The following is a 15,683-nucleotide window of genomic DNA, read 5'->3' as shown; positions in this document are numbered from 1 at the left end:
CATCACCTGCCTCTGTTGGAGGAATATTGGAACAGGGATTATGATGGGAGGATTACGCGCTACCATGAAACTGTTATCCTCAACACAGGCGCAGGTAATCCAATCACTGGTAACCTTCCAGCACAGCTCCGACAACTCATTTCCTCTCAAATCGCAGTGAAGCGAGGGCTGAAAACGGTGCTATGAAGCCCCTGAGAAGAGCCAGGTGACAGAATGCCGTTCATTATAAGGGGAAGACCCCTGAGGGGTAAGTCCAAACTCTTTAGTGGTTTAACCGGGGGAATGGGATGAGGGCTTTGTGTTTATCCTCCCAACCCAAAATGGTCCTAGCAGGACAGAGAAGCATGCAATAGATTCCGCCAGCTAGCTATATTTAGTTAGTTTTGCACTTTCTCTATTGTATTGCAAGCATTTCAGCCCTGGGATGGACTTGAGACCGGTTCGGGGTGTATGCTGCTCTGCCTTCACCTTGTGTCAGCTGGGATAGGCTCTAGCCTCCGGTGATCCTGCCTGGATAATCAGTGTAAACAATGTATGGATGGATATAGTGACTTAGAGACTGTGTCATGGCAGCAAGTTGACACTGAGCTGTGGACAGATATGAGCTATGCAATAAGCGTTACCAGGGATAGTTGTAACATTGGTCAGTTATAATGCTTCCAATTTCTCTAGCCAGGAACAAGTTAGGGAGCACCTGATCCCCTCTGCTCAGAAACAAAGTAGCCAAAGTCATTTCTGTATAGAGCTTTAAACAGTTAAATGTCATGTTTACCATGAGTCTGCAGATATTCCTATGTTTTTTGTTGTAAATTACGCTATAGTCCATGAAGAGTAACCCTAATGAACACGCTTTGGGCGCTGCCGTTCTGTGTTTATCACTGTGCCACAAGCTGCTTCATTCACACAAACGCTAGGGTTATGTAACCCTGTTTTCTGGAGCTGGTAGCATCCTCAGGGTTGTGGGTAACGCAGGCAGGTTACCAAGGGTGTTCCAAAATTATTATATTATAACTGACAGACCTTTACCTGTCCCCCATACAACAAGGGCAGGTGGAACTAACATGAACTGGCAGTAAAAATATGTTTTAACTAAATATTTTAAATACTGCACTCATAAACTGACAATTAAACGATGGACTAAATTAGATAATGAATCAAACAGGCTACTGCACAATTTAAAATCCTAGGATAATAGGCAATGTAACTATAATTTCATACACTAATAGATCATCAGTGGGCTAGTAGCCTATCAACAATAATAAAAGGGTATAATTAATAAGTGTATTACTGTTTGTGTTTTCCCTCCCACAAGATCAAATGAAAACATGTCAAACCAAATCATGTTTGAGCTCATATTCAGATTAGCTGTTTGAAAGTTTCAGCAACAAGTGCATTTAGACCAGAGTTTGTGGACTGCGATTCCAGTAGCTGAAGAGACTCTAGATCCCTGTCCACCCCTCCGTCCACAGCTCCGTCCATCCCCAGCCACACAGACTCACAGTCATTGACAGCGGTGGATTGACTGCCGCTGTCAGCGCGTCCACTCGGATCCACCGTGAATCTGCAGGCAGACACCCGGATGTGGCGAAAATGTTTGGCGCTCCTGGGTCTGCGCTGGGGAAACCTCTCACATTTCAGGTCAAAACCACGGTTTCCCAACGATGAGTTGAATTTGAAACGGATTCTTTCGATGTTGACTCGAGGATGCAAGAGGCAGATGAACAGTCTGAAGGTAAAACGGTGCGCGGAGCTGCAGGAGCGGAGTTGGAGCGCTCCATGCTTATTCTCTGAAACGACGGCCTGAGTCGCGTCTGCCTCTCAGATGCAGTTAACGTAATGGATGTAGGTTAGTTACAGCAGTCCACAGGGGAGTATAGTTTGGGTTTGTTACCGTTAAAAAATGTTGTCTGCTACCTGTAGGCTATTTGGTCGGATGTTATGGTGAAGTGTTGGGAACATGTGACAACTTGTTGACGATGCTTCGATCGTTGTTGCGCCCCCAGAATTAACGGAGCGACGCAAAATCATCACTTTTTGGATGATGTTCTGTCAGGTTTTAAAAGTGGCTCAGACGGACGGTGAGCCGCTGTTAAAAGCCACTGTGGCTCAGAGTTAAGTGTGGAGCAGCGAGGGGTGATGTGCGACATCCAGACCAGCAGCAGGACCACGGGGATCATCAAACAGCCAGCCTGCTTTACACCTGTGCTGGATGGATGAGGAGGCTGATAGGCTCCTATAGGCTACTTTCTCCAAAGCAGAGATGTTGAACTATAGCGTGTTGTTTTAATTTCTTCCCCGCTCCTTTCAAAAGAAAAATGTTCCCACACATAAGATTGAGGTATATGATTAGTTCTGAAGAAGGTTTTTTGATGAGGGATCATTGTTGGTTATCTGTGACGAAGCTACTCCCTGATGCGACTCCACTGTAGAGGCACCACGGTGACTGTCACGGACACATTACTGGGCGTTTTCATTGATTTCAGCCACTCTCTATGTCTCTCATGAACAGTGATGGAAACAACAGCGTTATAAAATAACGGCGTTACTTTTTTCATCAACGAGTGATCAAAGAAAGTTACTGTTTCCCCTGTTGGTTAGTTCCATATATGGGTTAAGGGGGCGAGTCCAAGTAATTTGAGATAGGCTATTAAAAAAAAAAATGTTATAAAATGTTTTTATATATAAAGGAACGCAATAGTTACTGGTAACTAGTTGCTTTTATAATGTAGTAACTAATTTAGGCTACTAAACTAAGTTTAAGTTTAAGTTTAACTAAGTAATACTAAGTTTCTTTTTGAGGAAACTAACTAGTAACTATAACTAATTACTTTTTAATACTAACGTGCCCAACACTACTCATGAATGACAGCTGCCCCCCCCCCTCCCACACACACACACACACACACACACACACACACACACACACACACACACTCCCTTCAAACCAGCTCCTTTCTTCCTCCTCTCACTTCTCTGCCCATAGTATTTTTCTACATCTTCATTATCAAGTTCAGTCTTCATCTTTATTTGTCCTGGTGGATAATTAGGCCCAGCTGCATGAGGCAGAGTTTATGTGACAATTGCATCTGTTCTAATCTGCGTCAATTGAAAAATGAGTATATCCAGTCCTCCAATCACAGCTCTTTGTGTTTGTCCTAATGACATTTTTGCACTTTTCAGCTCACAGAAAGAGATATACCAGCTCTCACTGATTCATAGCTGTTGGGCTTTTTAACCTTGCCCCGTCAAATAAAATTGTCCAAATTATGGCAAAGACCTCAAACTTTGATGCACTAGTAAAAAAGCGTGACCAACAACACTGCTTCCACTGAACCTGAATGTAATTTTTCTTTTACTTTGAGGTAATGGCTTTAACATTTATATTAGTTAACACACAAACACTCTCCATCCATCTGATACTGGCCCAGCTCATCCATCAAATTTTAAAACTCGTTGTGGCCCCTGAGCCAAAAAGTTTGTCCACCCCTGATAGCGCATATACAGCAAGTTATAACTTATGCGCTTTGTAGAAGTTCATTTTTTCCATTTATTTGGAACTTAACAATTTTAAGTGATATACTGAAACATGGTTTGAGGTACAACTATTCAATTCAGTTAAGATATTAAAAGACAACTGCACTGACCACTGATTGATGACTCTTGAAACTTTTCAAACCAAAACTGTCAATCATTGAACATGTAATTCAATATTTGGTTTTGAATGCACACGAACAACAACAACAGGAACGTCTTCTCGTGGTCTGGGCGTTCTAACACTTCATTTGTGCAACGGTTGTCTACAAATGAAGGGACATAATATTTCTAGGTGTTTTTATTTATATATGCACAAATTGAAAATGGTTTAACCATCCTGTCTGTGTCTCCCCTCTCCCTATAGGGGCACAATATGCCAGCAATACAAGGACCACTCCCTCCACAGACCACTCGACGCTCTGGTCAGAAAGCCACACCTATCTACATCAGCTCCATCCGCCAGAGCCTGTGCAAGCCCCGGCCAGCACCGGCAAACCTGTCGGCTCCCCCTACGGCCTCCTCGGGGCCAACAGTGGCATGCCAGGCCCTGTTGGCCCCGGCGTCAGCCCAGTCCTCGCTTGGCACGCCGCCATCAGTGCCGCTCGCCAAGCGCAGGACGATGTCCCAAAGCCAGACATGAGTTCCCGTACCTCAGTTTGCACCACTGTCCCGGCCCCCGCAGGCTCTCTGGCACAGAGGAAGAGGCAGCAGTACGCCAAAAGCAAAAAACAGGGCGGGTCTACCAACAGCAGGCCACCCAGGGCTCTGTTCTGCCTCACCCTCAACAACCCCATCCGCAGGGCCTGCATCAGCCTGGTGGAGTGGAAGTATCCTTTAACCTCAAGTGCCTCCCAGGCACTAGTTGAGTGTATGTTTTGTTGATGAGTTGATGTATAATTAAGCAATATATCATGACAGGCGAGTGGTATAATGAGCATATACCACGGACTGGACGATATATTGCTTTTATAAAACGGTTACCAATTAAGGCATTATGAAAGAGGGATACGCAGTCAATATCATGTAGTTTTATTCAACCAGAAATACATATTATCCGATAAAATAGCCCCACTGTGAAAAAAATAGTCCCACCTCTCCAGACGTTAGCTCCAAGTTAGCTCTGCATCTCGTCTTTTCCTCTGCTTTTTTTTTCAGGGGAAAGTCACTGCTCAGTGCCCTCTACCATTGTTAACCCTCCCCGGAGGTGAAAGTTCACCTTAAACATGTGAATTCAACTACCTCCATTTTTTAACATCATAAAAACATCAATTGTCTTTTGCTACGGACTGTAACAGTCCGTTGTCATGGATACATGACAACAACTTCCATTCATACCAGTCATACGTGCCTGATGCGGAGTGATAGCCTACGCTGTGATAAGGCTTTAGAATAGTAGCCATGGTATATGCTCAATATACCACGGTTAACAACCAATCAGATACATATACATAACTTAATCAGTTCCTGAAATCTAGAAGCACTATAAGCACAAGCACCTGCATGTCTCTCTGACTGATTCACACACCTGCCTGTACTCATTCCTCCTCCATTAGTCTGTACCTCACTGCCACTGGGGTTAAGAGCCTTCAGCCATATTGTCATGCATACGCTCTTTATCTCCAGTACTGTACCTGCACTTAATCATCTTCATCTTTACAGTGCAATTATTGCATTTATTCTGTATCTCATACCTTGCAATTGTCTGTTACTGTGGTTGTTGAGAGGCTTGAAAGGTGCCTATCATTAGGTTATTATGTAAAACGTGTCATTATTATTATTTTCTGCAGTGACAGATACCAAAATACAATTCAAATAGGCACTCTTATCATAAACAGAATCATGACAAATGTACAAAGAACTTCCAAAACCTCTCTATGTTTTCCTCAACAGTGTTTCCAGACCATTTGATATCTTTATACTGCTGTCTATTTTTGCCAACTGTGTAGCCTTAGCCATTTACATTCCCTTTCCTGGAGACGACTCCAATTCTACAAACCAAGAGCTGGTGAGTACTGCAGAAAAATAATATTATGGTCTGTTGTTGTTATTTTTTAAGTATATTTTTGGGGGCTTTTTTTGCCTTTAATGGACACCCCAGTAGAGAGAGAGACAGGAAATAGTGAGGCAGAGAGAGGGGGAATGACATGCAGCAAAAGGCCGCTGCGGGATTCGAACTTGTGCACAATGTGATGGTACAGAATTGAAATGTTTGAAGTGTTTGTTTCAGGATTGGATAGAAAGTAGTTTGAACTTTGGAGCTTTGGTGAATGGGCCTAAGGCTACTTTAGTATCAATAAGAGAATGAAAGGCTGGTTGAATGGAGATAAAGAATTGGTGTAAATGTGTTTTTCTTTGTTTGTTTTTTCAATTATAATATTATAATTATTATAATATAATTATTGTCTGTGGATGTGGCTCTGCAGATGTTGCCTGCTTTGTTGTACAGCAGCGGTTGACAGATTTTTTCACACTCATGCTCTGTGCTGCTGGCTGCTCGTGTCACTATTTGTCATTGTCCAGGTTATGCACAATTGCCAGACAACACACCTTTGCATGATTGTGAGTGGCTGCATGTGTGAGTTGCGTCAGAGGGCTTTCCCACCAATATGTGGATGGATGTGTCAGGTTTCACACACACACACACACACACACACACACACACACACTCTCCCTCTCTCTCCCCTGCACACTCAGTCCCTCGCACCCACTCACCCACCTTCTCTTATGTAAAATGATTCACATACTCAAATGTACAAACGCACAAAGTCACTGCAGGCCGTGGAATTTCCTCTCTCGCATCTTTAAAACATATTTTTTCATTGAATGCAACAGCAGATGTTGGATGTGTCTTCAGTTTTCCTGGTGGGAGGAGGGTCTAGGTGAGAATAATGCAGTATGAATGTCGTCACTCCAGCATTCTGACTGGAGAAATAAGACAAAACAAGTGAAGTCTAAGTACATCACTGTCTGACTGATAAAATATCTATAATATCTGTAAAGCTCCATGTAGAATATTTCCATAAAAAGGATGAAATAAGGATAAGGAAAAGTTTACAGATTGTTTCTGGTAGTGGTCTAGTGTGGCAATGTGTAAAAATGAAGGAAGCAGTATCCTTAGATGTGTGTGAGTGTCTACACATGTATCGCACATTGCACAATGTTCATGTGTGTATGAACATTCATTCAGCTTTCGGTGTGTCTGTTCTGTCAAAGAGCATCTGGTTTTAGCATTTCTTATCAGTTTATTTTTAAGCACTATATGAAATCACCATGGAAATGAAGTGGGAGTTGATAAATGATGTGTTTTCTGTTGTAATATCAAGAAAGTATATCAACGTATTACCCATGGTCTCCATAAATATCATGTACCCCTCAGTCATTTTGCATGGTTTGGCATAATAACCATGACCCATGATTGCAATTATAGGTTTGACTTTGATTCTTTTTAGCTGCAATAGTATAGTGCATGAGCACAAAATCAATAAAAGATAGAATCGTGACTCTGTCAAATTCAAAATTAATTCATAAATTCCAAAAACTTGATTAATAATTTTCAGTGCCACTTTACATTTTTCCTTCCTGTTTACTGATTTGAATGACATAATATTAATGATAATAATATTTGAAGATTTGCTGGATGTTTCATGTAATTAAGTCATTACATGACTGTGCTTTAACTGAGGAAATGTCTGTATGGGTTTTATTTTACATAAGAGAATGTGTGTGACTCATGGGGCCGAGTGTGCACAGGAGGAGAGAAAGTATGTGTGCGTGCGTGTGTGAGAGAGAGAGGGAGAGAGAGAGAGCAGGTTGGGGGATTAAGCGTGGCAGTAGATTAGTCGTCAGTAAATTAGTGTAGGTTACGGAGAGAGAGGGGAGAGAGAGAGTGAACAGGCCTTACAACAAGAAGAAGTCCATGGAGCACATGGAGACATTTGATTCTGGGGTAACAGACTGCAAGTGAAATAAATATATATATTACACACATGCTATCATAGATGTTAGATGTCACCACAAATAGAACATGCAAGTATAATGGTGTGTTGTATCTAAGCCACAGTCAGAGTCTTATTTTGTGAAACCTGTCAGGGGACACAAGGACACACTGATTAGATTTAGTGGCCAGTGATGGACGGTGAACATACTACTGTTGACAAACAGAGATCCTGAAGGGAGAGGTGGACGACCATGAGAGCTGATTGTTTGGCTAATGCTTCATTTCAGTTGGACATGTTTTCCTTTTTTGGACACTTTGGGATCTCAACTGAAATCGAAAATTGAGCTATTGGAGTTTGACAAGTGTGGTTAAAGCAGAAGTAAGCGATCCGGTCATTTTTGGCTAATGCTGCGTTCCAGGCAGGCTTTTGAAACCGTAAATTACAGCTTCAAGTCACGACTTACGACTTTGTAGCGTTCCAGGCAACCCACTCGTGTTTTTCTGACCTGTTTTACCTGTGAAAGTCACTATAACGGCCACTCGTAACTTCCGACCCGTGAACTCGTACCAGATCGAACTGGTACGACTTCACAGGTCGGAAAACACGAGTTACGGGCTGCCTTGAACGCACCATATCTTCTTGTCAGCCGATGGAGTTAGCAGCCCCCGCCCTCGTCATGGATCTATTGGTCCTCGTCCCTACGTCACCACATTCACGCGCATCCCTTGGCTGCACACACAGCCCTTCATGCCGTTCTCTCTCCTCATTGGATAAAACTTGTAGGATACGAGAAAAGTTTTCTCCTCGGCTCAGAGCAGAGCAGAGTGACTGACAGACCCGTGTTTCGGTACAAACACTCGTATGTAAGTGATTGCTGTCGGAAGATATAACTATTTAAGACTTATATTAACACAAAAATATCGCTTACTTCTGCTTTAAATATCACAAGTTGGTCATGAGTGAAATAAACCATATTGGGACTAAAGTATAATGCGCAGGGCCGGCTGCTGGCATAAACACTCTGCGTTTTTTTAGGGCCACAACCGCTGGGTTGGGAGTCACATGAAAGGGCCCAGGGTTCAATTTAATTCATTTAACACATAAACATGTGTGTGTGTGTGTGTGTGTGTGTGTGTGTGTGTGTGTGTGTGTGTGTGTGTGTCTGTTCATTCAGTCGTAAGCAGTGTGTGCGATTTGCTGTTTGCGTTTGGAGTGTTTTGGGGGCCACAAACAAAATCTTGTTCATGGCCACTAATATCCTAGGACCGGCCCTGATAATGCGGTGTACCTCTGTTGTGTAAAGTTTTATTCATGAAGCATATCAGATCAGTGTTTTAAGATTGAAGGGGTTGATCTGGCAGTGACCACCTGAACCATCATTTCACTTTTAAATCAAAAGAGAGTTTGTAAGATTAAATTTATAAGATAATGCCGGTCAGAGAAAATCTGATCAGTGTGTAGTTTGTTGGCATCATGAGGTCGTTATACTTTTCATCGCTTCAACCTTTTTGATACAGCTGAATAAACAAAATGCTCATCATTTCTCTACATGTTTTTTTAACAACAGTTCAGGAACGTTTTGTGTATTTGTAGGTGGTTAAATAGTATAATTTATGATGATTTGATGTCATTATTTTGTGGTCTGATAAACAGAAAGTCAACATTAATATTATCTGAATATTATGATTTATGTTGACGTCGTCATTATTAATATTATAGTCATATAGATCACACATCTCTCTCTCTCTCTCTCACACACACATATATTAGGGGTGACCTCGGATAGTCGACGATGCCCTGATTCGATTCAGAGAGGTTTAATTCGACTGCCAAAAAAAAGAAAAAACTTCATGACCAACAATAGGCAAAATCTGACGAATCAGATTCAGCTATGAAAACCCTTAGTTGAGGACACCCTAATATAACCTACATTGAAACATGTTAGATCTGACACCGTGATAGATCTGATCTTTTAACCACAATGAATAAGAATATGTTGAATCATTGCTCTGCTCTGGCTAAACACCTGCTTCATAATCAGAACTGTTACACAGTCTGAGACATTCTCAACAGATGGAGGATGGGCAATAACTAATGAAAACCAAAAACATCATGGAAGGACTTAGAGGTACACTGTCGTCTCAGGATAATTAGTGCAGTGGTGCTGGTGCAGTGTGTAGGCCCAGTTTACCAAACTGGTTGCATTCAGTTTTCATCACTGGACTGGATCTCAGCTGCGTGTGGGTGAGCCTTTACATGAGCAGCATGAGTCAGAGATCAAAGGGTAAATAATCTTTTGGCTAATGCAGAGTTGGATATTGGAGATAAAACCATAGTAAAAAAAACAAAAAAAACTGATTAAACCTTAAATGTTTTAAGGTGCCCCAGACAGGTCATGACATCACAGAGTAGAAAACCATCCGCCCAGTTTTTTTTTGTTAAAATGTGGATGATTCTCATAACCTGTCCGCAAAAAAAAACCACAACAAAAAAAACAACCTAAAATCTCTGCAGCAATCCTCCGCTGCAATGTTATGCTTTTGTTGTACCTCAGAGTCTCAATGAGTTTAAGGATTCAGTCGGGTTGTTCAAAAAAAAAAAAAAAAAAAATGATGCACACTATTTCACATGATTCAGAATTGATACAGAAATTCTAAAAAAAAAAAAAAGATTCATACCTTTCAGTCTTGTGACATAGTGCCAGTTTACATTGTTTCCTGACATGCATTCAGCTCCTCAGTCCACTCTTCACTGAGGGCAGGATTTGTAAACTGTAGAAACTGTACCTACTTTGTATTAGCTACTACATTCATGGTGGTCCAGTACATGCATGGTTCTCAAAGGGGTCCTTGAGAGGGTTAAAGGGGGTGCCCAACTTTTTCTCGAAATTTTTCCACTTTTTTTCCAGAAATATCACTTTTTTTTCCAGAAATTTCTCTAAATTTTTCAAAAAATTCACACAATTAGAACATATGTTGCTTTTCAGTCTCAGAACACTGGTCTAGTATAACTGAGCTGGATGTTTGTCTGATGCTGTGTCATATCACCATGAGGAAACTGTTGAAAACGTCAGTGTATCATTTGCCCATGTGACCATGTGTGGCTGATCCTGGTAAACCTGTGACTGTAGAAACAGTGGCTACATAACCTTTGAAAGCTCCAGGTTAGCAGTGGCAGCACCGCACCTCTGAACATCATAGGTATACTGGCATACTGAATTACCTATTTGAATCATTTTCTAACTGAGAATCATTTTTTAAATGAATCAGAATCAAATCGGAGTCATATTTGACCTCAGCCAGTTGAGTAAACCTGTGGATAGTTGTCGGGCAGGGGGTTTCTCATCACTTCATCACACCAATGTCTGGATTTTGATCAGGAGATAGTTACAATCTGCTCAGGAAAAGTACAGTACCACCTACTGTACCTGCAGCAGGTACAACATACTGTGTTTCACAAATGGAATACTAGCCACCAGTACAGTATCAGTTCAACTATATTTAAAGTATAGTTTATGATGACAGGGGTGGGCAATTATTTTTCCTGGGGGGCCATACATGAAACCCAGATCGTTGCCAGGGAGTAGCAACCCTGTACTTTAATTTTACCGTTCAAAAACACACATGCACTCACTCTTATTCTTCTTATTATATCAAAAATGACTCCAAACAGCATCTTATTAAGAACAATTATTACATTAATACACACACATGTAATAGGCCATAATGATAATAATAATATAAATTTGGTAACACTTTACTTGACGCCTATCTCTATAACACATTATAACCATACTTATAATGAGGTATAATGCAGTTATAGCACTGTATAACTATAGTTATAAACACTCATAAATGATCATAATGCTTTATAACAATAATCATAACACACTATAAAGCATTTTATCTTGACTTATAAGGTCAGGTATTGTAATAGGATATTGTAACTGGCTGACAATGCCCACATTTATAATGCATTATAAATATAGTTATAATGTCTTATAATTGGCTTATAAACGTGTATAACTATCATTATAATTATAATAAGGCTTTATAACAATAAGCATAACACATTATAGAGCTTTATAACTCTGTTATAATACCTGACCTTATAAGTCATGATAAAATGCTTTATAGTGTGTTATGCTTATTGTTATAAAGCATTATGATAATTTATGAGTGTTTATAATTATAGTTATACAGTGCTATAACTGCATTATAACTCTTTATTATAAGTATGGTTATAATGTGTTATAGAGATAGGCGTCAAGTGTTACCATACATTTTATAACTATAATAAATATCATCACCTCAGTGTGTGACAGGAGGAAGCACAGTAGTGATAGGCATTTCAAAATAAAATAAAATTAAGATCATTTTATTTTATTTCTAAGAATAGAAGCCTCATCAGTGAATTTGTGTTGTGTTTGGAAGAGTTGGATGGGCCGGGTCTGGCCGGCGGGCGTAAAATACGGCAGGATCTAGAAAGTGTGTTTGGACAGCAGTCCATGAGAACAGATTATTAAGTGTTGATAAAGACAAAATATGTTATTAATCATTTGTGTAAACACAATATGTTTTAAACACACATCTTCTTCCTCTTCTTCTGCCTCGTTATATCTCTTTACTATGATCCAGAGATGTTGTATAAGAGGATTTATATGACCTGAATGCTCTCAGCTGGTCCTCAGAGCATTCACTTTTACGTGGTGTAACTGTGTGCATAAGTGTGTCCATACACCCATGTTTATCAGACTGATGTATATTTTTGACTCCCGTGGATTAACACTCCCCTGAGCATGATACATCCGCCAATATGGAGCTGTGTGGACGCATGTGTACATGTGTGGGTTTACACGGGCGTTTTAGTGCTTGTGCGCTTCAGTGGGCCTTGTCTGTCTGTCTGTGCATTAACTTGTTGACACAGTCTTGTAAGATGTGATTTCTGGGTTGCACATGTTTGTGTGTTGTCTTGGTGTTTGCATGTGTGTGTGTGAGTGAATGTGATTCAGAGAACAGAATGTTAGGTTGCATCATCTTTCTGTCTGTGAGGGATTAAAGGTTTAGAACAGAGGGGAAATGAGACACACTAAGCAGCGCACTACTCCATCCAGCACGTGAGCATCGGTGGGTGTGACTTTGTGTGTTTTGTGATGAAAGATGAAATGGGTGGGGGGGGGCACAAACATGTAGCATCTCAACACTCAGATGTTCTCTTATGGATGTTACAGTGATAATACAAGAACCACTGACCTGAGTGACTGAGCGTCATGTGATATCATATGAATTTCCTAACCCTTCTTGGTAAATAATTTAAAAAAAAATTGGTTATAAAATCTACATTAATATTCGATGAATCTACGTTACCCACACTTGTTAATGGGTCCATTTTCGATAAATATATCGTTTTGTCTTTATAGTTATTTTGATATTATTATTTAGTGATTGAGTTGCCCAGCATTTCCTAGTTTCAGTTTCGCGGACGCTGCCCGGCGGGTCATCGGAATAACGCCACCGGAAAGCTAGTTGGCATCGTTTATGATCGGAACTACGACGGAATCTTATCGTCTTCGAACCTCCGACTTTCGTTAATGAAAACATTCTTTGCAAATGTTTTTGCTTTCGTCTGTCAAGAATTTCACCATGCGATCAGACACTCATGGGAAATGTAGTGTGAAAACACTTTGTTTTCCCTTTAAAGGGGTAGTTCAACATTTTGGCAAATTGGCCCATTGCCATAATCCCTATAGTCATAGCAGTAGGTTCGTTACCTTTATTTGTCGGTGCAAGCTATTTTTAGAACGGCGGAGCAGAGCCGCAAGCTGCTCAGAGCTACGCTGTGGAGGCTAATGGGATTTCTTTGTTTCCCTCATCAGACTCATCAAAAAACAATCCAACAACTCCAAAACGCTCTGGTGGACAAGTTGTGACCTGCACATTCACCACGCTATGAGATAATAACGGAACGTTATGAGACAGAGTTGTTTTCGAGGCAAATACAGAGACTGCTTGCCGAAAAACTGCCCCTGACAGGAACGCGCATCAGCGGTTTTGCATGAATTTACCTCAAAAATAACTTGTCTCGTAATGTTCCATTATTATCTCATAGTGTGGTGAATGTGCAGGTCACAAATTGTCAACCAGAGCGTGTTGGAGTTGTTGGATTGTGTATTTGATGAGGGAAACCAAGAAATCCCATTATAGCCTCTGTAGCGTAGCTCTGAGCAGCTCGCGGCTCTGCTCCACTGTTCTAAAAATAGCTTGCACCGACAATTAAAGGTAACGAACCTACTCCTAAAACTATAGGGATTATGGCAATGGGCCAATTTGCCAAAATGTTGAACTATCCCTTTAAGGTTCACAAATGGCACTAAACTCATCTATGAGAGGAAAGTTACTTGTATTCATGTACCATATAGTTTCTGTATCTTATTTCATAAATCATATCAATACTATGATAATTATTCCAAATATTTGACGCACCATCAGTATCATGTGACATTTTATCATCTGAAAACGAGAGCAAGTGGAGAGGAAGAGAAAGAGAGGGATCAATACATTGCAGTGGTGATCAAAGCAGGGCAACGTGTGACTGGTTGTTGACCTAGCCAGCTGTCAGCCCCCAGGGCAGCGTTTGATTTAGACATGTACACAGTCAAAAACTATACGCACAGATTCCTCACCCTCAGCTGTCACATTGGTGTATTTGAATATACAGTACTATCCATGTGTGCAGGTGGGATGAAGATGTCTCTTTGTAAGTGTACAGCCTTTGTTTAAGCTGAGATGGACGGATCGTGGTGCGTGTGGACACTGAGATGGAATTTATGAAAAGATTGTATAGGCGGTGAAGACGGACATTTAGCTCTGAACTGTAAAACTCAGTTCATCTTAAACCTTACCCTAACCCTATCTTCTTCTTCTTGTTGTCTTGTTGTTATGTTTCATTGCCTCAGAGCTGCTGAAACAAGCGAAAGGTTGAAGCATATTGCTTTTGGGTTGTTTATCTGTCCGTCTGTCTGTCCCATTCTTATGAACGTAGTCTCTCAGTACTGGAGGTCAAAGGTTAAAGTTTACCACTCAAAACTCCAAATAAACCACTTTGAATGCAGCACAATTGTTTACTGATTAGATTTTGATAGAAAGGTCATAGTCCCAGTGATCTCACAAATCAATTTCGTCCTATCACTCAATCCCTCATCACTTCACTGTTGCAGTCCTGAAAGGCAAGTGAATTTTATATTTTTACAGCATCTGTTTCTTTACTTCGTGGTTTTTTTCACCTTGCCTCCCCAGGGTCATTTCTAAGGATGAAAACCAAAACTGTAGATCAAAATATTTAGCAGATGTAGGCTACTGTAGGGAGAGAGAGGGTATGACGTGCAGATGATCACAGTCTGAGTGATATGATGGAACATAAAGGTTAATAAAGTGTTTATTGTTTTTTGTCCAGATGTCTGCAAAATGGAGCTATTCACCCAACAGGCTACGTTTTATTTTATCTATGAGTTACTGTTAAGGCGGGCACTATGCAGAAAATCTGTACATTTATTGTTTTTATTTAATATATTTGAATAAACCTGTCTGTTGCAGACAGTGGCAGGTTTAGCAGGAAGCAGCAGCTTTTGGTGGGTGATGGCAGGTTAAATGGAGAGATATGGGAGAGTGGGCTGGAAAGTGTGCAGTGGACCATAGTTAATGTTGAGCTCCATTTACCCTGCTGGTCTACATTCTGTTTAAGTTCACTTGCTGTCCATGCGTTAGGCTGCAGCTGATTGGAAAAAAGAAAACACTGACGTTTTTTTTTTTTTTGGGGGGGGGGTTGTTGTTGTTTTTTACAAGATAGCAACTCAGCAATCTTTCTTATCAGTGCAGGACAAGTAGTCCATATGACTTTTGTTGAAGTGAGATAAATTTATTTATAGCACAATATATCATGCGTTTTATTTGCTGGATTAACCAGTGTGTGTGGCTAAATCAAAGTGTGTGTGCATGTGTGTTCTGTGGCCATACATAGCTTTATTAGAACGTAGTCCGTCACTGTGAGTCACTTCCTTCCTTCTCTGAGCTGTCTTCCCTCTCATCATTACCATGTTAAATATAAACTCTGTATAGCAACAGAAAACATTCCCACAAACATCTCTTATATCGTAAAGCAGATGTTCCAGAAACTTTTCAGCCCACAACCCCCAAAATAACACAGACCATAGAC

General features: G+C 40.7%; 1 protein-coding gene across 11 annotated transcripts in view; it reads left to right on the top strand.

Annotated features, from left to right (window-relative positions):
* The first annotated feature begins 49 nt into the window (after nt 1–49).
* The window catches only part of cacna1db (calcium channel, voltage-dependent, L type, alpha 1D subunit, b), a 75,929-nt gene continuing 60,295 nt past the window's right edge, over nt 50–15,683 (top strand). For 8 of the 11 annotated variants that reach the window (XM_085780950.1, XM_085780947.1, XM_085780949.1 and 5 more), the window contains exons 1-3: nt 81–247; nt 3,899–4,361; nt 5,434–5,539. In XM_085780950.1, coding sequence (XP_085637076.1) covers nt 214–247; nt 3,899–4,361; nt 5,434–5,539 — 603 coding nt within the window. In that variant the 5' untranslated portion in view covers nt 81–213. Of the gene's footprint in view, nt 248–3,898; nt 4,362–5,433; nt 5,540–15,683 lie in introns of all 11 variants that reach the window. The other 3 variants (XM_085780951.1, XM_085780953.1, XM_085780952.1) reach the window with 2 other exon arrangements.

The sequence above is a fragment of the Trachurus japonicus genome, chromosome 7 (assembly GCF_045865225.1).
Source record: "Trachurus japonicus isolate A0001 chromosome 7, Traja_1.0".
Lineage (NCBI taxonomy): Eukaryota > Metazoa > Chordata > Actinopteri > Carangiformes > Carangidae > Trachurus > Trachurus japonicus.
This window is presented reverse-complemented; position numbering and strand designations above follow the sequence as displayed.